The sequence below is a fragment of the Melopsittacus undulatus genome, chromosome 6 (genome assembly GCF_012275295.1).
Source record: "Melopsittacus undulatus isolate bMelUnd1 chromosome 6, bMelUnd1.mat.Z, whole genome shotgun sequence".
In the NCBI taxonomy this organism is placed as follows: Eukaryota; Metazoa; Chordata; class Aves; order Psittaciformes; family Psittaculidae; genus Melopsittacus; species Melopsittacus undulatus.
Genome location: NC_047532.1, coordinates 80563077 through 80587822, shown reverse-complemented (window position 1 = coordinate 80587822; position 24746 = coordinate 80563077). Strand labels below are relative to the sequence as shown.

Genomic DNA, 24746 nt, shown 5'->3' with positions numbered 1-24746 from the left:
TTGTTTTGCTGTTGTAAATAACTCCTCAGCCACTACCTACCTATTGTAATTCTCAAAGTATTACTTCTCTAGTGTCACATCCCAGACAAGGAACAGACAGGAAATCAGCTCTGTTTTTCTCATCTTCACCTGAGCTGAAGCTGAACTCTAGGGTGCACTGTATGTACAACTGGCAATTGCCTCTTCTAGCTTGGTTGCTACTCAGCCATCTCCCCACTGTGCTAAATCATCTCTCAAAGGAGCAATTACATCTGCTGAGTGACTGCCAGGAGCCAGTGCATAGAAAACTGTTCATTTTGAATGGCAGAGAGCTAGGCCCTTATGAATAATTGCAGCACAAACATTACTATAATTTCAGTGACTTGAAAAAAAAAATTAAAATACAATTATATGTTACATTAGACAAGCAGTTACTGCAAGGCTGCTGCAAACGTGAACCTCGGTGAAGCGACCTGTGGGAACCAAATGTGTACTCACAACAGTCTACTGCCTGTCCCTACCATAAAAACGAAATACCCAAGCTATTCACGAAGATGCGTGCCCAAGTCATAAGACATACAGAAACATGGATATATTTCCCATTTCTGGTATCACTAATGGTTTGAGCACAAACATATTTAAAGAGTACATAGTTGTGAGGTATTGTATTCATAAGGAATATATAAAAAGCCACAACTACCTATATGGTATTTAAGTGAGTGATGGGTTTAACCTATCTCTAAGACTTCCAGTATTAAAAAATCTGCTGGCATGTAATTCCCTATCTTCTTGCCTCCAATTCATTCTCATAGATTTGACAATCACATATGCACACAATTAATGCAGCTTGCTCACTAGGGTTCACATTTCACAACAGAAGTTCTCAGGGAGCCACTGTAAAAGTCCACACACAGAATTTCAACATGTTATAATTCAATAATGTTTTGCAGTGTGCTGACCACTGACTGCTGGGTACTGATCAATTCATGGTCTCATTACTCTTATGCTTTTTACAGGTACCACTACAATTGAAAAATATGACCTTAGGACTAACAGCTGGGTACAAATTGGTACTATGAATGGTAGACGATTACAATTTGGAGTTGCAGTAATTGACAACAAGCTGTACATTGTGGGGGGAAGAGATGGTCTGAAAACATCTAACATTGTGGAATGTTTCAACCCTATCACCAAAGTCTGGACTATAATGCCTCCTATGTCAACACACAGACATGGCCTAGGTAAGAGGTGCTCCTTCCTTGTAAATACTTTGCACAAAATACAAATCACTTTTGGTTGATGCAAACACAGGTGACATATTCTCTTTTAGCATTTAGTAACATGGACATATTTGTAAAAGATATTTTTCAAGGACAGAGTTGCCTATTGCCATGATTTAATGACAATGATATTTATTAGTATTCACCTATTCTGCTATTGCACTGGTCTTCCAAAGTTAATGTCACCTTTAGAAAGTTACAAAAAATAAGCAACAGTGAAAATAATCAACTTTTCGTCCAATTTAACAGTCTGGAGAGATGCCTGTGATACAGAAACAGTCTGATTTATTTTTTTTAAACTATAACTTAAGGCCATAGTTACCAAGCACCTGTGAAAATCAGATCAGAGAACTATCCGAAAGCTCTGGGGTAAGGAGCTAAGTACAACTTTAGTAATTTTAATGCTGTAACTACAAGAAGTTTTACAGAGCTCTGCCATGGCTTAGTATCTATGGCTCTTTTCTGCACAATATTCCTTAACATTATTTACAGTGAATGAATAATATGAATATGAAATCCAGAATTAGCTTTGGGAGGTATTAAAAAATAAGGATAAGTTTACAGTTAAGGAGTAACTGTAGTTACAGTAAGGGAGGGAATATGATGATTTTTGAAAGATTTATATATCACAGTTCTTATGAAAAAGCTGGCTTAAGTTTACAGAAACAGGTACTGCTTGAAATCCTTGGTAAGTTCAAATGACTGAGAATATTTTTATTTGAATAATAGAAAAACATTGATCCAGAATCATTTGCTAAACCTGTGGCCTCTATCACCTTCTCCACTGGTGGAGAAAGTATGGTGAGGGGTTCTTACCAGCGAGTATGTCAAATTTATAAAACAAATACTAGTAGGTAGCAAAGGAAAAGATGACAAAACAGATTAAATACTTCTCATTGAGGTCTTTATAATTACCAACTGCAGGGGCACAATTCTATCTAACAAGTAGGTCACAGTGGTAAATTTCAGTGCTCAAAGTTAGGCTTCTGTGTGTGCATCAGCCTGGTTTGAAATACTGCCTCTTATGCTTACAGCTCCTATTAGCTTCAGTGTGACTTTGTGGAGACTTAGCACTTTTGTACAAAATCAGGCCATGTGTATTTAGGCCTGAAAAGGCAGATTTAGAAAACTTCTAAGCAGACAGATTCAAATATTTTGCCTTACCCACAAAGGAAGAAAACAGCAGCAGCTTCCCAAAGGGGAGGCACCTAAGCCCTTCTCTCCAGAGAAGGATATGTCCATACAGAGCTTTGCAGAGACAGCCAAGTTCACTCTCCTGGGCCTCAAGGACAACAGATGCAAACCAGCTCTCATCCAAAAGTGTGTTCTCCTTACAGGCATTAAAATGTTATGGTACTTAGCTGGTAAGGACAGCCAGCTACCCACCCACTCAGGCTTCATGCTGGCCAGACTACAGAGCTTCAGCTGGCTCAGAGTAAGGACAGGTCATTGATTTTGGCATATTTTTCCTTGCATGGCTCAAGCTTTGCCTTTCTTTAAAAGAATAGTAATGTTTCTCATTTAGGGGCTCAAATTCATTTCAGAACAAAGTCAACAGAAGTCGAAGAGATAAAAGTCCAAGAGAGCATCAGAATTAAGCAGCTTTCCTCTAATCTTTTGGCAAATGATAAGGCTTATTCAGAACAACACCGTATGTAAAGTATTTTCTTTATCTTTGTTTATTCTGCTAAATGACAAGGTAGCTTTTAGGTAGTTTAATACCAGCTGAAATTGCTTATCTATATATGCAGAATTAAAGTGTGAAGTTAATATACTACTGGTCACTGAAATTGTTAGATACTGCAATTTCTGCCTAATTCTATCTTTTAAGGAGTAGCAATGCTTGAAGGACCAATGTATGCTGTTGGTGGCCATGATGGATGGAGTTACCTTAATACCGTAGAAAGATGGGACCCACAAGCACGGCAATGGAATTATGTTGCAAGCATGTCAACCCCTAGAAGCACCGTAGGGGTTGCAGCATTAAATAGCAAGTATGTCAACAGGAAAACTGCTCTTTGGTTTTTCATTTACTTCCTTCCTTGCAAATATAGTTTCTTAAATTTTCTTTCCAATCTTTGCAAAGTAATTAATCACCTCGAGAAAACAAAGAGAAAATATAATGCACAAAAACAAGAAAGGAAAGCTTTTCCTCTGTTGTGTGGTAAATTATTTTCAAGCTTACAGTCACATTTTAAACATATTACATCCCTTTTAAGTTACAGCAATTTGAATGTGTTATTACATACGTAACAGATTTTTACCTAGAATATGACTTATGGGATAAAAGACTGGCTACTTTAAAAAATACTCCAAGTTCATATTTATACTTTAAAATCACAGTTTCCAATGGCACACCATTTGTAAGAATACATACAGAAACAAAGTCATTCCTCTGTTACTTTACACCTCCTGCATGCAACTACATCTTCAACGTACAAGTTCACAATAGAGAATAAGTTTTCAATGTTTAAAAGTTATGTTGTGTTCAATGAAAGGAAAACAAGTTTCATAATTCAGTACAGAATAAACAGCCTTCTGTAAGTCTTACCCTACCCAGATTTATTCTGCACTTCATCTATTGCTTAAATACACTGACACCATGTGCTCATTGTACATTGGTTTTCCCACAATGATTTTCAAAACGTATTTAAACATCCTCCTAAGACACTAAAGTCACTCACTTACATGGGAACAGACACATGTATGAATCGACTGTGTAACCTGAAGTTAAGCTTAAGCCAGCCTTCCTTCTTATTTAAATCTGTGGAAAGCTCTTAGCAATGACAGTTTGTAGAGGCCTGGAATATCACAATTGCAGGCAGACCACAGCATTTATATTGAAATTTTATCACTGGCTTCCCTGTTTACTTCTTAAATTCCAGAGAAAAAGAAGAATATGGAGCAGAAACAAAGTATTTGCAAATGCAAATACTTCTTCACACACAAGTCAGGGTTTTGCATTCCAACACAATACAATTTTAATCATTAACTCAAAAGTCCAAGAAAGAAAGAAGTGCATGTTCAAGTCCCTTTGTATCTCAGAGGAAATGTTCTCAGCATAAACTTCACCAGAAACTCCTGCTGGTACCTTCCATAGCAACATGCAGGAAACCACTTTGTCAAAGAGGAAATCCAGCCTGATCCTGACTATGCTCTCAATCACTCCTGATACAAGCTGTCTCCAGCCTGGCTTAAATCATGTCTGTTAGTCTAGTGATGTAATTTCTGGCATACCAGGGGGAGCCAAGATCAAAATGTCCATCATTCAGTGCTACTGCTATGGTCTAACCAAACAGAATGCTCCTCCTTTTCCTGTTTCCCTAAGCCAAAGGGAATATTTAAACCCAACCAGAATATAAGTTTCCATGGAACATCACTTTTTGACTACTTTCTGAATTCTTTTCCTTAGAGAATGGGACACACAGCCATGTTTCTAGACATGTTACAGAGAACAAAAGATCCCAACCAATCTGTTTGTATATACAGTGATTTCCTCTCCCTGTGAAAGCTGTGTAAACAAGTAGTCTGCATCTAATGGCATGATGGGAAAAGAAAACAATCAAATCCTCAAGTTTTTTATGGGTCAGGCAACAAACTGCGCAACTGAACTCAAGTCTGTCTTCCATTCACAAACATTAGAAGAGAGTGCTAGAAACTTTGTATTATTCTAAGAGTGGTCAAGAATCTTCTAGTTAAATTATACACCAGAGCAGTCTGAAAGTTTCTCCAGCCACTGGAGAAAACCAGGCACTTCTGAAACAAATTCAACTGATTTATTTTAGGTGATTTTGGACAAGTCCACATGTTCCCTAGGTCTCTAATTACATACACTAAGAAAATTCAATTTCATGGCAGTAAGTATTAGCCAAGTTTTAAACAAACCAGAACAACTGGCACACTCAACATCTAAACATCTCTGCTGCTTTCAAATCCCATATGCATACTATCATTAGGCTAGCAACGTACAAGTTAGCTTGAAACACAAAAGAAATTCAGGCTTTTTAAAATGCCATGGCAAAAAGCCACAGAACTCTCATGCTTCTTGATGCTGATTTTCACCACTTATACTTACATGTTGTTCTAACATCAGCTGGTTATATCTCCATTTTTGGTCATTTGCTGAGTACCTTTAAGCTGAGCAGACAAGTTACCTGTATGGTAACATCTGTCTAGCAGATCTTAAATACAAACCATGAGGAAACTATATTTAGTAAATTTCTGATATATGTTTTTGTTATATAATGGTATTATTGAAGTTCTTTTACATACAACATATAGGAAAAATACTTAATGCAATACTAAGATGTCAAATACTCCATAAGCCTGTTATATGGAATAATACCCATATACTTAAAACATATGTAGCATCTATCAAATTCCATATATAGCTCACATTTAAAGAAGCTGATATGCATTTTAAAGCTTAATTTTCAAATAAGACTGCTTGAAAATTTACACTGCAAATAAAGAATAAACCTTCCTTCAACTAAAATGCAAAACATTTTGTGCAAAGAAAGTTCCAGAGCCTAGCTGTCATATAGCAAATAATGGGCCTAAAGAACTCTTTAAAGTAATTTGAATGAAGTTAAAAATCTCTATTAAAATAAGTGCCTAAAGACTGAAATTGTTTGCCTTCTTGTGGGTAATGATCCCAGACTATATGCTGTCGGTGGACGAGATGGAAGCTCCTGCTTGAAATCAATGGAATGTTTTGATCCACACACAAACAAGTGGAGCATATGTGCTTCCATGTCTAAGAGAAGAGGCGGTGTCGGTGTTGCAACATACAATGGGTTTTTATACGCTGTGGGAGGTCATGATGCACCTGCTTCCAACCACTGCTCTCGACTTTCCGACTGCGTAGAAAGGTAAGGAATTATTATTTTTTTTAATTTTCCTTTTTTTTTAATATATTCCAGGAAGGAAATATTAAATAACTTATAGCAGCAAAGGAAATCTTTTCACAATTGGAATGTTACGTCTGCAAAACATATTATGCTTCCTAAAATAATATTTTGAACAGAGTAACTCACTTCCAATGTACTTGTGGTAACAAAAACCCCTCAGAAACAAATTTTCCCCAGGTCCTCCTTCTATTTGAGCTGTCCAGGAGCCAGGTAAGGACAACTCAACAAATAAGACAAATACAACACGTGACCTTTCTGTTTCTCAAGTGCCAAAACCCAGGCTTGGGCTACTTGCTTCATATATTGTAAGAACTAAGTACTTTTCAGCTCTTTCTTCTTCCAAGTACTCAGGTGATATTGACAAAAAGGTCAATGGGTATCCATTGACACTACTGTCATTTGGGAACAAGAAAGGCAAACAAGAAGCAAGTACTCCCTGTTGTGATAACAATAGCTCAGTTCTGTTCCCAGTTGCATAGGGTAAACCTGGAGCTACCCAGGAATTCACTTGAATTTACAGTGGAAGTTGACTGAATACAAATCAGAAATAAAATCAACATTGATAGAAAGAGAAAACAGAAATCTTTAAAGAGTAAGAAAAAAGAATATATTAAAATTAGCTTTGCTGAGTCAACTGTTGGCCATGTTATCATCCTCTCAGGCCACATTTCTGTTGAAAATGTACTGATAGAACTGAATCTGTAATCAGAAAGTGAAAATATGGGCATTTTTCATGTGCTTGAAGACCCCTCTGGTGGCAAGATATGTAATCGCATCACTCAATCATATTAGCTCATGGTGTAAACTGAACAACAGTGTAGCAGAAAGCAAGCAAATATCAGTCATTTAAATTTGAAATGTATTTCTACAATGTATTCTTCTAAATTTTATTATAAAACATCCTAGGTATGATCCTAAAACAGATGCTTGGACTACAGTGGCCCCCTTGAGTGTACCTCGGGATGCTGTTGGAATTTGTCCTCTGGGGGACAGATTATACGCTGTTGGGGGCTATGATGGACATACGTACCTGGATACTGTGGAGTCCTATGACGCTCAAAATAATGAGTGGACAGAGGTAATGGGAAGAACTGTCTAAGAAATAATAAGAATTTTCCCCACAGATTGGAAGAATTCTGTCCAAATAAAGGACAAAAAAGAATTAAGTTGCAAAAATATCACTGGCTTTGTGAAAAAATGTTATATTAGGATGCAGTAATAGTGCAGTTGGGCTTCATAAAACATTGGTTGCCTCTGCTGTGAAATAACTGTGTAAGATTTTTCAGATTAAAGGGTGGAAGCAGTACACGGGCTTGTGATCCCGGCTGCGCAAACTATTTTGTGCTTGAAGGGCTTAAATTTACAGCTGTTGAACCTGTCATGTGTTCGTGGACAATGCCCTCTGCTGGAGACACTTCCAAGTTTTTACGTTTATGACCACCACCATTGAGAGCAAGAGGAAATAGTCTAACTGTTGAGACGCTTCTGTGGCTACACAGTTTGTGGTTTCAGAACACGGGATACAAGGGTCTTTTACAGAAGTTAAGAGCAATACCACCAGCCTGCACTCCTCTAACTCTGAGAGGCTGCTAAAGCCTTTACCCAAAAGCCCAAACTGTGTTTTTAGAGCCCTGGTTCAGTCTTATATAGGATTTTCCCCCCCCGTAATTTGAATAAACAAATTGATTTACTTTTAATCTGTAAATAATTCCTTCTAGTCCTATCCATAGGAGTAACTAAAAATGTGTTGCTTTTTTTTTCCTTTCCATTCTTTTTGTGTTTTGTTTTTATTTTAGGAAGTTCCTGTCAATATCGGAAGGGCTGGAGCATGTGTTGTTGTTGTGAAGCTGCCTTGAAGACTATAAATATTGTGAAACTAAACTGAGTGGAGTTTTGTGAAGTCAGGAAGATAAGAAACATTCCAAAAAGCAGTACAGACTATATACATCTTAGCAGCCCTCCACAACCGAGAAAACTTATCTCTGAGCCATTATGCTATAAGAGCCTAGAAGTGTCTTCCCACATTACAGAAATCAGAGAATTTTGCATAACTGAATTATTTTATTATGCCTAGTACATAAAAAATCAATGATATGTTTAAATGGTTCAGGTTTGTTACAAAAGTGTATCTGTTATTTATAAACTGCAATAGTAAAGTGATAAACGGGTGTATAAGATTTCATAACCTTTTTTCTATGGTGGCAGTTATGATAATGTTGATAAAAAGAGCTTTTATACTTTATGTAAATGAAAATGAAGAAGAGAGAAAAACCTTCAACCAAGAACTTCACAGAAGGAAATATTTGCCCATCAGTATCACAGGCAGCAGAATATTCTCTGCAGAAGTAACTTCATTTCTATTTTAAGAAATTAAATTACTAAATTAACTTTAAAAACATATCAGAGAAACACAGAATCTGGTTGCTATTCAACCTCCCGGCATTGTTAGTACTGTAACAGAATATGCATTTTTAGCAGTATATTAAATTGAATGGTGAAAGAAGTAGTAGGCCTAAGGTATCTTTATGTTATTAAGTGTGTGCCAACAGAAAGAGATCTCTTTTGTCAAAACACAATGCTAGAATAATTTGCAATCATTTTCACAGTGCATAGATATGTGATATTTTAATGCTGATCAGGGTGTCAGGTTATTCATGGATTTCTCTTTGCCCACCAACCATCTGTCAGTATGTGTTAAACTAATTTGACTATTCTTGAGATAATCACCATGCATTAAATTTTTAAAACAATCATATAATTACATTCCTTGAATATAACTTACAAAATTAAACTTTTATATCATATTGATATGACAATCTTTGACCTCAGCTGAAGATTACCAGCTTTCTCTCATGTACAGTTGAAATACGGTAAGAAAAAAACCCCAACACATCCACTGTGTAATGTTCTATACCATTTATATGAGCATGTTAATGTATTATTTGAAATTAAGGGAAAGCTACGAATCAAGAATAAACAGGGAAAGAATCACCTCAAAAGAGCAGATAGTATTTCACATGCATGATGTTTTCTTTTTGTGTGCCAATTTCTAATGAAGATTGATTTGCTTCTGATTAATTTCATTTTTTTTTTTATAATATCAAATGCTGAAAGTGTATTTCAGAAAAAGAATGTATGTAAGATATTCTATGCTGTGAAGCACAATATTTGGACAGTACCGACTTTAGTGGTATGTTGTTGTTTTGTTAGCTCAGAAAATTCAAGACAGATGAAAATTCTCTGAACGTGTAGATTAACTTTTCTGATAGAATACCATGTTTTCAGAATTCAGCAATATATTAAAAAGAAAATATACTATTAATCCTGTTGAATGCTTCTAAAGATGAAATCGCATAAGCCTATTTATAAGAGGAAAAAACATTTTTAACTTGAAAAATCAATTGTTTATATATAGCATGCTATGGTCAAATAAACTTTACTTTCTCTGCTAAGAAAAATTAGATGATGTTTTAACAGTTTTGTGGGGTTTATTTTACGTTCATTAAGAACAGAAAACGCAGAAGTATAAATCTCATTTCTGTACTCTAAAAGAACCAAAGATCCTGTCTTACTGTCCTAACTGCATCTGATCCACATGAAATAAAATTTACCTTCCTTCTAGCACACACCAGGAGGCCCTTTTCACCCCCACCCCTACCTATGGCAACCTGAACTGACTGCCTGCAGAGGGCTGAAAGTACGGGACATCTGAAGATTATTTCCTTTGGGGCTATTACACAAAGCTGTCCTACAACAGAAACTTATAAGTGTATCAGCTTAGAACTACATTCATGTGCTTGTGAATTTTTAGACCAACATGATCTCTTGCTAGCTTGGCAGTCCAGGAAACAAATTGGCTTTAAAGACTATTTTAATTTTATATTAGTTTTTGTGGAGGGGAAAGAACAACCAAACCCCGAAATAAAACAAACAAATGAAACCGACACAGAAACCCCTTCCTTACCTTAAACCAACATAAACAGCCAAGCAAATGGGGAACAAACCCTAAACCAGCTAGTGAATCATGGCTTAGATAATTCACATCAGAAGAAGGTATTTTTACTTCCCACCAAATCAACGTTCTGAAGCAAATGCAAGGAGGCTGGCCACCAAGCTTGACAGTGAGTGAATCTGCATAGTAAGACATCTGTGATTGTAAGGTGGATGTTAATTTTATCTTTCTTCCCCCTTGTTCTATAAGGAATCTGTCTGACCATGCACCTAGAACACCTTTTTGCAGCAAATACTAACTTTTAAGCATTAGTAATAAAAATTCTAACATTTCTGCTTTATCCATTGCCATCATTTTTTGGTCACGCAACAGCCACGTACACTCTTTCATATAAATACTTGTGTGTATATATTTAGAAGAAGTCTTGTGTGGGTCAGAGGGAGAGGCTCACTATTGCTTATCAGTTCGGTTCTAAATGAAGCTTATCTCATATTCTCCTGTAACAGCACATCACTGTTTCCAGTAACCAGTATAACGTCCTTTTTTCTACTCTTGCTTGGAAAGCGCTGATATTAGATCTAAAATACAAATTATCCAACTAATGTGCAAACAATACCAATATATTTGCAAGAAGCAAATAGAACCACAGAATCATAGAATGGTTTGGTTTGAAAGGGACCTTAACGCTCAACAACTTCCACACCCCTGCCACAGGCAGGGACACCTTCTACTAGATGAGGTTGCTCCAAGCCCTGTTCAACCTGGCCTTGAACAATGCACAGGATGGGGCAGCCACAGCTTCTCTGGGCACCCTGTGCCAGTGCCTCAGCACCCTCACAGGAAAGAATTTCTTTCTAATATCTAAATCAGAATAGACACTGCTGAACTGCCAACACCATCTTTCTAATAGAGCCTTTGCATGGGATTTGAATTTTGCTTGGGATTATAGTAGGTACACAGCCTCGAGAGAAAGCAGGCACGGGTTTTTAACTAGTAGAGTGGTTTACAACATATAAAGCTATATCTTAAAACCTAATCAAGTCAGCAGCAAGGAAAGAAAATGAAGACTCAAGCACAGAAGTGTTTTGAAGAACAGAAACTGGGTGAGTACCTTAACATAAACACACAGGACTAGCAAGAGAGCCACATGGCTTGCAAATGTTATGACTGCGGAGATGGCATGGATTTCCTCTGCCTTCCCCTCCTCTTTCAACTTGCAGGTTTTCTTAAATGCTTTCTCAGTAAATAAGGCATCAGACACTTAGGAAAAACACCTTGATGTAAATAATCCCCTTAAACTTATCTTTAAATATACCACCATTTCCATAAGTCTCAAAAAGAGTATTAGAAAATTACCCTTTTGCATTTCTTTACTATTCTCTAAAGAAATCAAGTTATGAGGTTTTATTTAAAAAATAGTGTAAGAAAAACTGTAGCATCCTCTTAGCTTGCAGCAAGAAGCAACGTTTATCAGTTTGATAAATTCAGTAGCTCTTTCTACTATGAACCACAAGCCCTGAGGCAGAGTAGGTGAATATTGGCATAGGTGTTGGGATGAGATGGTCTACTAAATTCTATGGCAAGGATGTGGTAACTAGTACACTTTCTAAATTTCAAGTTTAGGACTTTATCTTGTTAAACAGAAAGATAAGTAGGGATAAAAGGAAATGGGAAAAGATGGGAAGGGTGTGAAGCAGAGAAAAGGCAGTGCAATCTGAATGTGACTTCATACAGCTGTCGGCATGGGAAAAAATAGATTTGGAAGCCACTTGTAGACAACTAATTCTGCATGTCCCTCTGCTTGAGTGAAGATTCAAGCTTCAGTCTCTGTCTGAAGAGGTGATACTGAGAGATCTATTAAGGTGCCATGAAAAGCAGAAGTGAAGTATGTTTCTTTACATGTTAGTTTATGTGCAAATGTGCATCTGGGAAGTAGGTTGTACACAGGTTGGTAAGCCTCTTTGGAGCTGTTGGTATGAAAGTTCATTTCAACTTGTAAAGCATAAGAGGACTATTACACACATCCTGAATTAATTTCAAAATATCTATTTTAGGATGAAATGATGACAAGAATTATCTTGAGATAGAAATCTTAAGGGTTAGAAATCATCCAACTAAAATTTTAGTAGATACTTCAATTCAGCCAATAATACAGCACATCTGAATTTGAAAGAAAGCAGTTCCTCAGTGTTTTTAGTACTAAAGTTTTTGGATTTTTTCTTTCATAATATTTGTACAGCAGTGAAAAATTATGTGAAAGGAAACTAGCAATTTGCAAGAGGAAATAGGACACTTAACCAGAAAATAGAAGAAAACTGGAGAGAATTTGGAGATGTTTAGACATTATTGGGTGAGAGGAAACACTAGATAGACCTCAGATGAGGTGTCATCCCTTCACATTTTCTCTCTTTCTCCAAACATGAGTAGGTGCAACAGTTATGTAGCATCTTTGCCTGTTAGGTACCCTGACAGCTGCACACACAGCTGGCTTGCCAACTGTAGGAAGAAGCCATCCTCTCTTACCTCTCACCTTGCACTGCTCTGTGCTTCTATCATGACTCTTGCTGTCAGAAAGATTATTATTTGTGCTATTTATTTTCTGTCCAAATTACTGTGTTTTCTTTCTTTTATGCCCTGGCCCTTAAACCCTTTTTCCTTTAGTACTGGGTGATACTTTCTACGTGAACTGGACCAGTAAAGGCATGTTATATAATGTAATGAAAGGGAATCAGGAATAACACCCCACAAAACCAATTCTGGGAAAGACTGAAGGTTCAGCTTAAACACTTCGGTTGAACAGTGAAAGTTAATCTTTTAACATGAAAGGAGACAGTTTGCTGCACGTGCCAGAAAGGAATGTTCAAGGTAATCTACTCAAAGGGAATCAATGAAGTGTCATGTGAGGCTAATCTTACCTCTTTTGACATGTCTATTTCTGCACATGATGTAACTTTTGTTTCCCACCTGACCCTAGACTCATTCAGAGGTGGGGTGCATGATGTTAGCATCATGCTAAATATCTGGGATTCAGTATCTAAAATTGGCTCATTTTCTCTGACTCCAGAAAACATAAAAATAAACTACACTGAATTCATTTGCACATTTCATCATGGGTCCTTCCTATGAGGAAATTTAATTTTGCTGATTAGAACTTATTCCTGGAAAGACTAAATTTCTCTAACAGTCACCACCATTATTTTTAAGAGGCTGTATGCTGAGTACCTACAGTTGAAATTCCAGCCTCACCTTTTAGTCCCTATTTCCTCTTACAAAGAAAGGGGGGAATTTCGTCAGAACAGAAATCCTTTCATTGCCACTTCCCCACAGAAAGATGAAGATCTACTTTCTTCACAGTAAAATGATATTGTTTTTATCTCTGCTGACCAAGGAAATCTGACAACAAAATGTTACATTCAACAATTCCTACTTTTCAATAGAGCTCCACTACATTACTGTCACGCAGTCATTAATGGCTACATATATTTTCTTCCTCATGCCCACATCTGAGGACTTTTATTCCCAATTGCAATTCTACATTCACAAGAAGAATTTAAAACTCTGTTCTCTATATGAATAAAGTTGTTTCTGGAGCATACAGAAGAGGGTGGCACTAACTTCATGTTATCAAGATTTATCAAGCCAATCACATGTGACTAAGAAAATAATCCCAGAATCCCAAGAGTTGGAAGGGACCTCAAAAGATCATCTAGTCCAACCCTCCTGCAAGAGCAGGGTAACCTAGAGTACATCACACAGGAACTTGTCCAGGCGGGCCTTGAATATCTCCAGCGTTGGAGACTCCACAACCCCTCTGGGCAACTTGTTCCAGTTCTCTGTCCCTCTTACAGTAAAGAAGTTCTTCCTGACATTAACGTGGAACCTCCTATGCTCCAGTTTACACCCATTGCCCCTTGTCCTATCCCTGGATATCACTGAAAAAAGCCTAGCTCCATCATCCTGACACCCACCCTTTACATATTTGTAAACACTGATGAGGTCACCCCTCAGTCTCCTCCAAGCTAAAGAGACCCAGCTCCCTCAGCCTCTCCTCATAAGGGAGATGTTCCACTCCCTTCATCATCTTGGTGGCTCTGCGCTGGACTCTTTCAAGCAATTCCCTGTCCTTCTTGAACTGAGGGGCCCAGAACTGGATGCAATATTCCAGATGCAGCCTCACCAAGGCAGAGTAGAGGGGGAGGAGAACCTCTCTTGCCCTACTAACCACACCCTTTCTAATGCACCCTAGGATGCCATTTGTCTTCTTGGCCACAAGGGCACATTGCTGGCTCATGGTCATCCTCCTGTCCACCAGGACCCTCAGGTCCCTTTCCCCTTCACTACTTTCCAGCAGGTCAACCCCCAACCTGTACTGGTACATGGGGTTGTTCTTCCCCACATGCAAGACTCTACACTTGCTCTTGTTGAATTTCATCAAGTTTCTCCCTGCCCAACTCTCCAGCCTGTCCAGGTCTCGCTGAATGGAAACACAGCCTTCTGGTGTGTCAGCCACTCCCTCCCAGTTTAGTGTCATCAGCGAACTTGCTGAGGGTACACTCGGTTCCCTCATCCAGGTCGTTGATGAAAACATTAAACAGCACTGGTCCCAGCACCGACCCCTAAGAGACTCCACTAGTCATGGAATACATCGCCACTTACTTCTTGGACAATTCGTTTGGGAAAGACTGTCCAGGAATGATCTTTTAAATATGGTGTTTTAAGTATAGAATAACAGAAAAATAACAGAAAAACTATATCTGAAAGTGTCTTTGCATGTTACTCTGGCAGGAAGCTTAATACAAGCCACTTTCAGTTCTATGTTTAAGAGAATTAATCTGTTTTAGTCAAATTCAATGTCAAAATAAATCTAAATTGACAGGAAGCATTAATAAAATACTCTAAGGTTTAGACTAAATAATTTCTGCATTTTGAAAGTGTCCTGGTTTAAGCCCAGTCGGTAACTCAGAACCACGCAGCTGCTTGCTCACTCCCTCTCCTTTCTCCCCCTGCTTCCAGAGGGATGAGGAGGAGAATCAAAAGAACCCAAGACAGTTAAGATAAAAAAAGTGTTGAGGAATGGGGACTGGGTATAAAGGCTAGGATAATTTGTGGCAAGACTGTATGAAATGGGATACAAAACCAAAGTATCATCTAGGTGGACGTAAGAATTTGGGCTTTTCAGGGCAGAATTTCTTCATCTTATATTTACTCTTTGTTTTCCCTTCTTGCGTACATAATGTAGGTGGCATTCCCTGATCAGCTGGAGAGGCAGCTTCCCGCATTCTTTTGTTCTTTAAATGTAGGCAGAAAAATACATAGAAAACAAACCAAAACACAACAAACCAACCTTGACACATAGACCAAATAATAAATCAGAATGTCTTTGTATTGTCAGGTGACAGACTGATACTCTTTTAGCAGATTATCTATGGAACACGAGGCAGAGCAATAAAGCTGGTAAAAGAAAGCTGTCCCTTTCCTTGAGTAAATTTCACAATGGAATATACTTCTCTAATTAGACTCTCCTTTTCTTCTGAAAACATACCTTTCTGTTGAGCTTTACAATTTCATATGCATATTGTTTTCAGGTTATATATATATATATACACATATAGATCTGAGGCCCCCTGAGATAACTGCCTTGAATGTGTTCTCTGGGTTATGTAACTCTTGGTTTTCCATACCCCCTTCAATGTGTGTGCAATTAAAAAACTGCAACCCTCTGGCCACATAATTTTCAACCTTTAAAGCGTCATAAGTATCTCTCTAATTCTATTACAAAAAAGATTATCACAAAAATACTGCAATATCCCTGTAATGTATTACCAAATATATAACCCTAAAAACATTTTATAATATTAACTGAAAATACGAAGTAAACCTGGGCAAAAAGTATGATTTTTCACTTCTTGCATAGAACAATTTTGCTAAACCACAATGGTAACTGATGTCTTAGAATTGCAGGAGCCAGGGACTGGACAGCCTATGTTCAAAGCTTATAGGAACTTTGCCAGCATTTTTTCCAGTCTATGCAGTAAACATGATTTTTTTTCTATCAACAGGGTCACACATGCTGCATTTTCTGCATAGGATTCTCTCATTGTGGATTTCCTTAGAATTACTTTTGCTTGTCAGTGAATTTTTCACAGCCAGAGAAAACACCAAGCTTTTGAACACAGACCCATTTCTTAACAATACCAGCTCTTTTGCTCAGAACATTTGATACAAGTTTTGTCATAATTTAGTACTTGAAACATCAGGTATTGACTACAGAAGTTTTCTCATGTTGCTAAGTGTATAGCGAGACCACTGCAGCTCATGAATCCAGTTCAGTTAACAGATTGCAGTACAGGGTTTGCTCAGAAGATGGTGATATGTGACAAATTTTAGAGAATCCATCCCAGCTCTCACAAAGAGAATATGAGGTTACCCTTCAGTAATATTTATCCTTTAAATATAAACAAACTCTTCCCTATTTCATAATCTCAAGAGCCTGCCACATCTTGCAGTGAACAAGTCTACCGTTCTTACACTTTCACCACACACATAGCACAAACAGACATGCTGCTGACCTCTTAAGAACAATTTTGGCATCAAAGTTACAGCAAAGCAACTTTTTGTAAATATTTCCAATGCAACAGTCTTATCTCACCTCTATGAAAAACTACTGGGCTGCAACTTGCTTTTATATACGCAAATTATTTCTCCCTATCACCCAGTATTAATATACAATTCTGTGGTATTACTCCTTGAATTGAGAAGGAAATCCTGAGCTACAACATCAAAAAAATAGTTTATTAATTATTTCACCATAACTCATATTATATTTTCTCTCTTTTCTTTCTAGAGAGACCAGTTTATAATCAGCTTTATACAGTTTATAAGATAGATCTATATATTAAAAAAAGAACTAGCAAAGTGAAATATAACACTACTTGAAAACTACCCTTTTCTCTCCCATACTTAATCAAATGGATAATTATTTATTACTGACTTGTTCTGTCAATTCAAGATAAGTCTGAGCTCAGAAATTTTTGGCTACACCCTACCTAGGTAAATTAAAATGTGTTAATAATCTGATATGAACCACCAGTATTATACGTCAAAGTTGGCTTTTGCTTTTTCAGGACACTACTGCCAGTCCCCCTTTTCCCCCCTCAATATTGCCTCAATAATTACAACTGTGCTAGTATTTGGATGCAACTGTTTACATCTGTAGTCTCTGTCGTTCCCTCCCTCCCTTTTCCCTCCTCCCTTTCATCATCAACAAGCAGCTTTCTTCCCATATCTTCCAGAATTTGGAAGCATCATTTCCCTAGAGAACAGCTAGGCTTTTCTACCATTACTTGCTATTCTGTTCTCACACACACCTTAATAATATACTGGCCTCAAATTCCCCAGACCTCTACATGCCAGTTTCCTGGTTTTCCTACCTTTGAGTTTTTCCTTCTAAAGATGGAGCTCAGTAGTTATATGACAGCACTTACATGTAGAATCATGCGAGATAAAATAACGCCAGTTGTCAAGAAATCAGTCCAAGTAGGAACAGTTTTAATTTCAAGCATTCAAATGTAAGTTAATCTTTCTTAAAATAAAGATAAAATCAGCACTTCTAGATGAAAAAAGTGCCTGTGTGTACAGCTACTGAACAACTGACGATAATTGAAAAACAACACTCTGCCCAAGACATTTCTGATAAGAATTGATTATCAAAGACCTCATTAGTTTCTTTCACTCTACATTGTTGGTATTGAACAATAGTAAATAAAAAGTCTTGTGATGATTGTGTCTTTACAACTTTAAGCATTAAACTGGTACTCAAAAACATGTGCTTGTCAGATTCACAGTTGGGAAAAACTGGTCTTGCCATATAAAGAAAAATTCATTTTAATCACACTAAGTAATCAGATTCGTTTGTGAAAAAAGGGGCCTGCAGCTGCTAGATGGAATCAAACACATTTTAAAAATAAAGAAAAATTACTGTGGCTTTTTTTCCCAAGCAACATTGTACACACTTCATTAACAATATTCTACAAAAAAAGAGAACGATTGGCGAGAATAGGTCAGGAGCCAAAACAGACACTAAAGAGAAATGAAAAAGAAAACTAGAGGAAATAGATTAGAAGAACTCTGAGGAGCCTCTCAAACTTCATTTCATCCTTTAAATACAACAAAAAAACTATATAAAATCTCATCTGGTGATTTCCTACATCGAAGTAAGGACTAAGAAGCAAAGCAGAAGCAATGAAGCTCTGAGTATTCAAGAGTATTTGTTATAGCCTTGTTTCCCATTTTCCTCCTGCCAACCAAATAATTTTGTCAGATTAGAAAGCAATGCGGCTTTTGGAATATGCTTTTCTCTGTACTTAGTATTTTAGGGATAAACATTGTCTATATATTCATATTCCAATTACCTGGCATGCAGACATAGCAGTGAAGTTAAAATTCATGATGATTAATCACCAAGAGGTTTTTATTTCATGTAGCCACAGAGGATTTAAGGGCCTTAACTGATTCTTGGTTTAAAACCAGCAAAATCCAAAATGCAATAGAATTTTCTTCAATTTTAAACCCCAGCTTCTGTGAATTCACTTTACATTCACTTCATTTAGTCAAACCTTCTTCTTTTTTTCTACAAAAAACCCTACAGTTATTTCAGAAATAATTCTGGGAAACTTCAGTAATTGTCACTATCTTGAAAGCTTTATAGTCCCAAGGTTTACTTATATAAGTCTATTACTATTTAAAACAAAGTCCTCCCAGGGAAGCAACTTTGAAATATCTTCAGTCTGATCACTTTTTCTCCCTCATAGTAACTACTGAGGCAACCCTTTTCTTTTTCTCACATAGCATATACATGCACATATCGCCGCAAAATGGTCGGCAAAATGTTGTTAAAGTAAGCAGCCATACAAAGGAGAAATTTGTTATGGGCCCCACAGTATCTCACATCCAACCTCGACCAATGAAGCACATTTTAAAGAGAGATAAAAAGTTAACTGCAACTCAAACTATTGTCTATTTGTTTCTAAATGTACTGGAGAGTTAAACATTTCATCCTCAAATTCTCATTGGAAAACAGACACTTGTTACAGTGTAAACAGGATTTTCTAGAACTGTGCTTGGATGCTGACTGATAAATACAAGTAACAAGCTGTTGATTTGATGTTGTGACTAACTTCTTGTTTTTCAATCTTGTTTTTCAAATGCAGAGGAAACTATTGAGTACATCAGAATCAGGATAAAAACCAAAGCAAAAAATACCCAACGCCTTTCCAAACCAGTCTGTAATAAAGCACTGCATTCAAAATCTTTCCCAGTTATTTCCCAAGTGCCCATTTTGGACATGCAACATCAGATACTTCAAATACTACACTTGAGCACAATGAATGAGAAACAGTGCAATGTGATAGATGTAATCCCTCCAAAGGGAAATAGAACACAACTTTTTAGGAGCAACAGTTAAAAGCACTTTTTTTAAAATACCTCATATATTGCTAGAATCAGGACTTCAAGGGTCATTGCAAGAATCTAAAAGTGATTTGAAAATTAAAGCATATTTTCTGTGTGGTGTATTAAAAATTTCTTTTTTTCCACTGTTAAAAATTTCATTTGCTTTTCTATTATACACTACTGTTAAGTAAAATAAGTTCAGGCTCTGTGATTCATGGAGAAATAAATCTCCATTATATACATCATAACATGCTTACCCTTTTGGTTAAATAGGTTGTATTTTCTAAGTTTCATGACCTATGGAATGCATAGATGCACTTCAGAAAACAAGAACTTAATTTTAAAATAAAGTGCCTGGCAGACATGCATTCTAATGTGGTGACATTGTTGTTTTTCTTTTGCAGCCTACTGCCAGCCCCATTTCTAGATACTGCAGTAGTAAAAAAAAGGACTTTATTTATTCAGTTCAGTTCTCAGTTTCTCAAAACCTAGCCCACTACAACAATAAACTATGACTGGAACTGATTACATACCAAAACTCTCATCTATAAGTAGATATGGGGCCCATGTTTCCAGGCTCCGGATATGGGTAGACTGTAGGTATTAATTATAACCCATATTAAAATGGGCCATCTTTATTTCTGTAAAATACTTATCTATTCTAGTATAGATCAGCTGGTAAGAATAGGGGAGGGTTGTCCTGTTTCTGCAGTTGTGAATGAAGGCCATTATGGTTCAGGTCTTGTGTCGTCCTTCTGTGGGTGCAGGCTAATTCTTTAGTCTAAGACTTGTAATTTCTGTTATTACTATGAAAATCTTCCTGAAATTTCACTTTAACTTAGGAAATCTTGAGCTACTTACTAGGTTTATATTGGTGCTTCTAAGCCATAAACTGAAACAAGCAGAGCTCAACCAACATGGAATTTTCTAACTGAACTGAAACTAAAGAGAAGCAGCTTTCTTTAAAATGTTTATATGGCAAATCCATCCCCAAACTCCATGGATTTGGTAGTGTTTCCTATAGTTTTCCTAGGGGAAATTGAGTGTATGTTAACATGATGAGCCTTCCTGCCCCTAGCTGGCCTTTATTCCCAAACACAGAGAATTAAGTCAACAAAATCACTTTTTCCAATAACAGTGTTAAAAGACTTTTTCCATTTCTCAAAGACCACACCGTGGTCTCTAAAAAGTTTATCTCTCACAGTAATGATATTGTTGAAAATAATGATGTGTATGTGAGATAAGGCTGAATAAAAAAGGAGGAATCAACAAAACAAAATTAATGATCTGAAAGAAATGCACAGATATGTATAATGCGTATATACATACCTATACATAATACAGTATATGACAGCAATTACATGGCACTTTTTACAATTCACCGTGAACGTTTTTGTTTCTTGTTCTATTTATTACTCCAGAATTTTATATCCTCAACCTTTCTCTGCTGTAACTTCCTCCTGTTGAATTTTAAACACTCTTTTGAGCTAAACATACGGTTCATACTTTCCAGAAGGATGAGGAAGAGAAATACGAATATATTTTTGAATCTTGAAAAACTAATAATTAGATGCTATATTTCAGTTTCCTCTTTTCATTCTTTTATTTTTTTAAGTTTGTTTCTTTATAGCAGCTTTCCAATATCTGAAGGGAGCCTACAGGAAATATGGAGAGGGAGTTTTTACAACGGCAGGTAGTGACAGGACAAGGCATAATGGGTTTAAAATGAAAGAGGACACATTTTATTTAGATATTAGGAAAAAAAGTCTTCACTGTGAGGGTGATGAGGCACTGAACAGTTGTCCAGGAAGGTTGTGGCAGCCCCATCCCTGGCAGTGTTCAAGGCCAGTTTGGATGGTGCTTGGAGCTACCTGGTCTAGTGGAAGGTGTCCCTGCCTGGGGCAGGGAGTTGGAACCAGATGAACTTTCAGGTGTCTTCCAGACCAAACAATTCTATGATTCTATATTCTGTCTAAGATATTTGCTTTGATTTCATGCATTTCTCCCCTTCAATTTTCATAGGAAGCAAGAAGACATTACTAGAGGATAAAGGAAATATATTACTTTTCACTGTCATCAACTTTTTTATCGATGCTATTTAAATATAAAACTTAAAAAACCAGGCAAGCAGTGTGGTGAATCTCCAAAACATTATTTAGGTGTAAAGTCCTAAACTAAGCTTATAGTCCTCTGAAATTGTGACTGCCAAAGGAACAAAAAATAATTAAACTCAGTCTCTCGCCATGGAGAACTAATAAGAATCAAACAAGAACAAACAAGCACATACAAAAATATGACACTACCCAGGGTATTACAGACCAGTCAGTCTCACCTCTGTGCCTGGCAAAGTCTTGGAGCAGATTCTCCTGGAAGGCATGCTAAGGCACATGAAAAACAACAAGGTGGTTGGTAATAGCCAGCATGGCTTCACCAAGGAGAAATCCTGCCTGACCAACTTGGTGGCCTTCTATGACGGGGCTACAGAAATGATGGACAGGGGTGGTGCAGTTGATGTCATCTACCTGGACTTGTGCAAAATGTTCGACACTGTCCCAGCACGACATCCTTGTCTCTAAATTGGAGAGACATCAATTTGATAGGTGGACCACTCAGTGGATAAAGAACTGGCTGGATGGCTGCATGCAAAGCATGGGTCAATAACCAGCTGGAGATCTGTAACAAGTGGTGTCCCTCAGGGATCAGTGTTGGTACTGGTCTTGCTCAACATCTTTGTCAGGGACATAGACAGTGGGATTGAATGCACCCTCAGCAAGTTAGCTGATGACACCAAGCTGTGTGGTTCAGCTGATGCGCTGGAGGGAAGGAATGCCATCCAGAGGGACCTTGACACGCTTATGAGGTGGGCTGATGCCAACCTCATGAAGTTTAACCATGACAAGTGCAAGGTCCTACACTTGGGTCGCTTGGGCAAAGAAGGGATTCAGAGCAGCCCTGTGGAGAAGGATTTGGGGGTGTTGGTCGATGAGAAACTTAACATGAGCCGGCTTCAGTGTGCGCTTGCAGCCCAGAAAGCCAACTGTATCCTGGACTGCATCAAAAGGAGCATGACCAGCAGGTCGAAGGAGGTGATCCTGCCCCTCTACTCTGCTCTCGTGAGACCTCACTTGGAGTATTGTGTGCAGTTCTGGTGTCCTCAACATAAAAAGGACATGGTACTGTTAGAACACGTCCAGAGGAGGCCACGAGGATGATCAGGGAACTGGAGCACATCCTGTATGAAGACAGGCTGAGAAAGTTGGGGCTGTTCAGCTTGGAGAAAAGAAGGCTGCATGAAGACCTCATAGCAGCCTTTCAATATCTGAAGGGGGCCTACAAGGATGCTGGAGACGGGCTCTTCAATAGGGACTGTAGTGAGAGGAGAAGGGGTAATGGGTTAAAACAGGGGAAGTTTAGGTTAGATATAAGGAAGAAATTTTTTACTGTTAGCATGGTGAGGCACTGGAATGAGCTGCCCAGGGGAGTTGTGAATGCTCCATCCCTGGCAGTGTTCAAGGCCAGGTTGGACAGAGCCTTGGGTGACATGGTTTAGTGCAAGGTGTCCCTGCCCATGGCAGGGGGGTTGGAACTAGATGATCTTAAGGTCCTTTCCAACCCTAACTATTCTATGATTCTATGACATGCCTTTGTAATTCTAATATTTTGTTAACCAATACTAGAATAATAAATCATTCAGGCTGAGATACTGAACCCTGTGACTGAAACCATTCAATAAAAGCAAGAGAACACTAAATATACTCTGTAACCTTTCTGAATGAGTGACTGGGATTTGCTTGCATTCCAGTCTTAGGAAAAGTTTATATTGCAATAAACGTTATATCTTTACAACTCCTTACAACTTGAAACTCCTGGCATTTCACCTCTGTCTAATGGCATGCACAACAGTCTTGTAATTCAGTGCAGACAAGTTTTATTTTTAGCCTCCCGCAGGCGATATCTCAGAAAGTCACACAGTCTAGCCAGTATATCTGTAATGGCACACCAAGATATTTTTACAAAGCAAATCAATTTTAAAATATGGTATTGAATTATGGTATCAGTAATTTAATTTCCACTTGAGAAGAATACCACAAACAACAGACTCTATGGCTGATAGCATAAAGGAAGAGGGAGGAAAAAACTACATTTGAACGCAAGAGAAATGAGGTTTGCATTATATAGATTTGAAGTAGGTCTGAAGCAGCGTTTTAAAGAAACAAAAATACACCATATCCCTTACTGCATATCCATTACTTTTATAATTTTTTAAAGTTTAAAAGCTTGTTATGTGTCTCAATAGTAACAGACTTAACAGCAGGAAATTACATTTCTTGAAAAAAAGAGATGCATACAGCTCTTACAAAAGGACACTACTGTATTCATATGGGAATTTTACAATGGTCTTCTATTTGGGGGAGGGAAAGGGTGCCCATGTACTTAAAATGCTAATGAGCAAAGGGACTTGGTTGGGAAGATAACTCATATTAAAACTTTATATGCTAATTAGGATACCAAACATGTAACATTTTAAAGAAAAAGTGGTGCCTCTACTGCATATTTACTTCCAGTAACTGGATGGTGATGATATAACTGACTCAATTCAAACCATCACGAAATCTCTGTCATGTTTCTTAAACAAAATTACGTTTCAGGTACCTGTTATTAGGAAAAGTATTACTATCACACCAGGCTATGATTCTATTTATTTTTGTACCTGTTAAGAGTTGGAATGGCCACTGGACATCAGTAGTCTTCTGTTTTTAAAAAAAGAAAAGAGTAAAGTATAGTGCCACAAGAAAGTCACTTTAGGTCTGTAAAAGGCACTTTAGGTCTTCAAAAACTTACACTTCTTTTAGTGAAATTCTAGCTGTCTTCATCACCACCATGCTCTTACACTGTACAGTACAAGCAAACAGTATTCATGGTTTTAAACAGAAGGAAGGGATGAAAGAAGATTTTTTCTTGACTTTGAAATAAAGGAAAAAAATCAACACAATGAATCAAATGGGAAATGAGCCATGGAACACCAGTTCTGCACTATTTGCCAGTCATTGAGGTCAGGGTTCTGCATCACTCATCTTTAACATTCACACTGCATCATAACATAGATAGCTACAAAGGAAAGATTAAAACTCTATTATAAGACAGCTACCTGCTTTAAAGTGTTAATTTTACTGT

At 37.4% G+C, this 24746-nt stretch overlaps 1 protein-coding gene across 1 annotated transcript in view; it reads left to right on the top strand.

Moving 5' to 3' along the window:
- KLHL4 (kelch like family member 4) overlaps nt 1-9621 on the top strand; it is a 43512-nt gene extending 33891 nt beyond the window's left edge. Inside the window, exons 7-11 of the mRNA XM_005148277.2 lie at nt 996-1220; nt 3091-3253; nt 5918-6130; nt 7076-7247; nt 7966-9621. Of these exons, the coding sequence (XP_005148334.1) occupies nt 996-1220; nt 3091-3253; nt 5918-6130; nt 7076-7247; nt 7966-8025 (833 nt within the window). The 3' untranslated portion in view covers nt 8026-9621. The remainder of the gene's footprint in view (nt 1-995; nt 1221-3090; nt 3254-5917; nt 6131-7075; nt 7248-7965) is intronic.
- Nucleotides 9622-24746: the final 15125 nt, after the last annotated feature.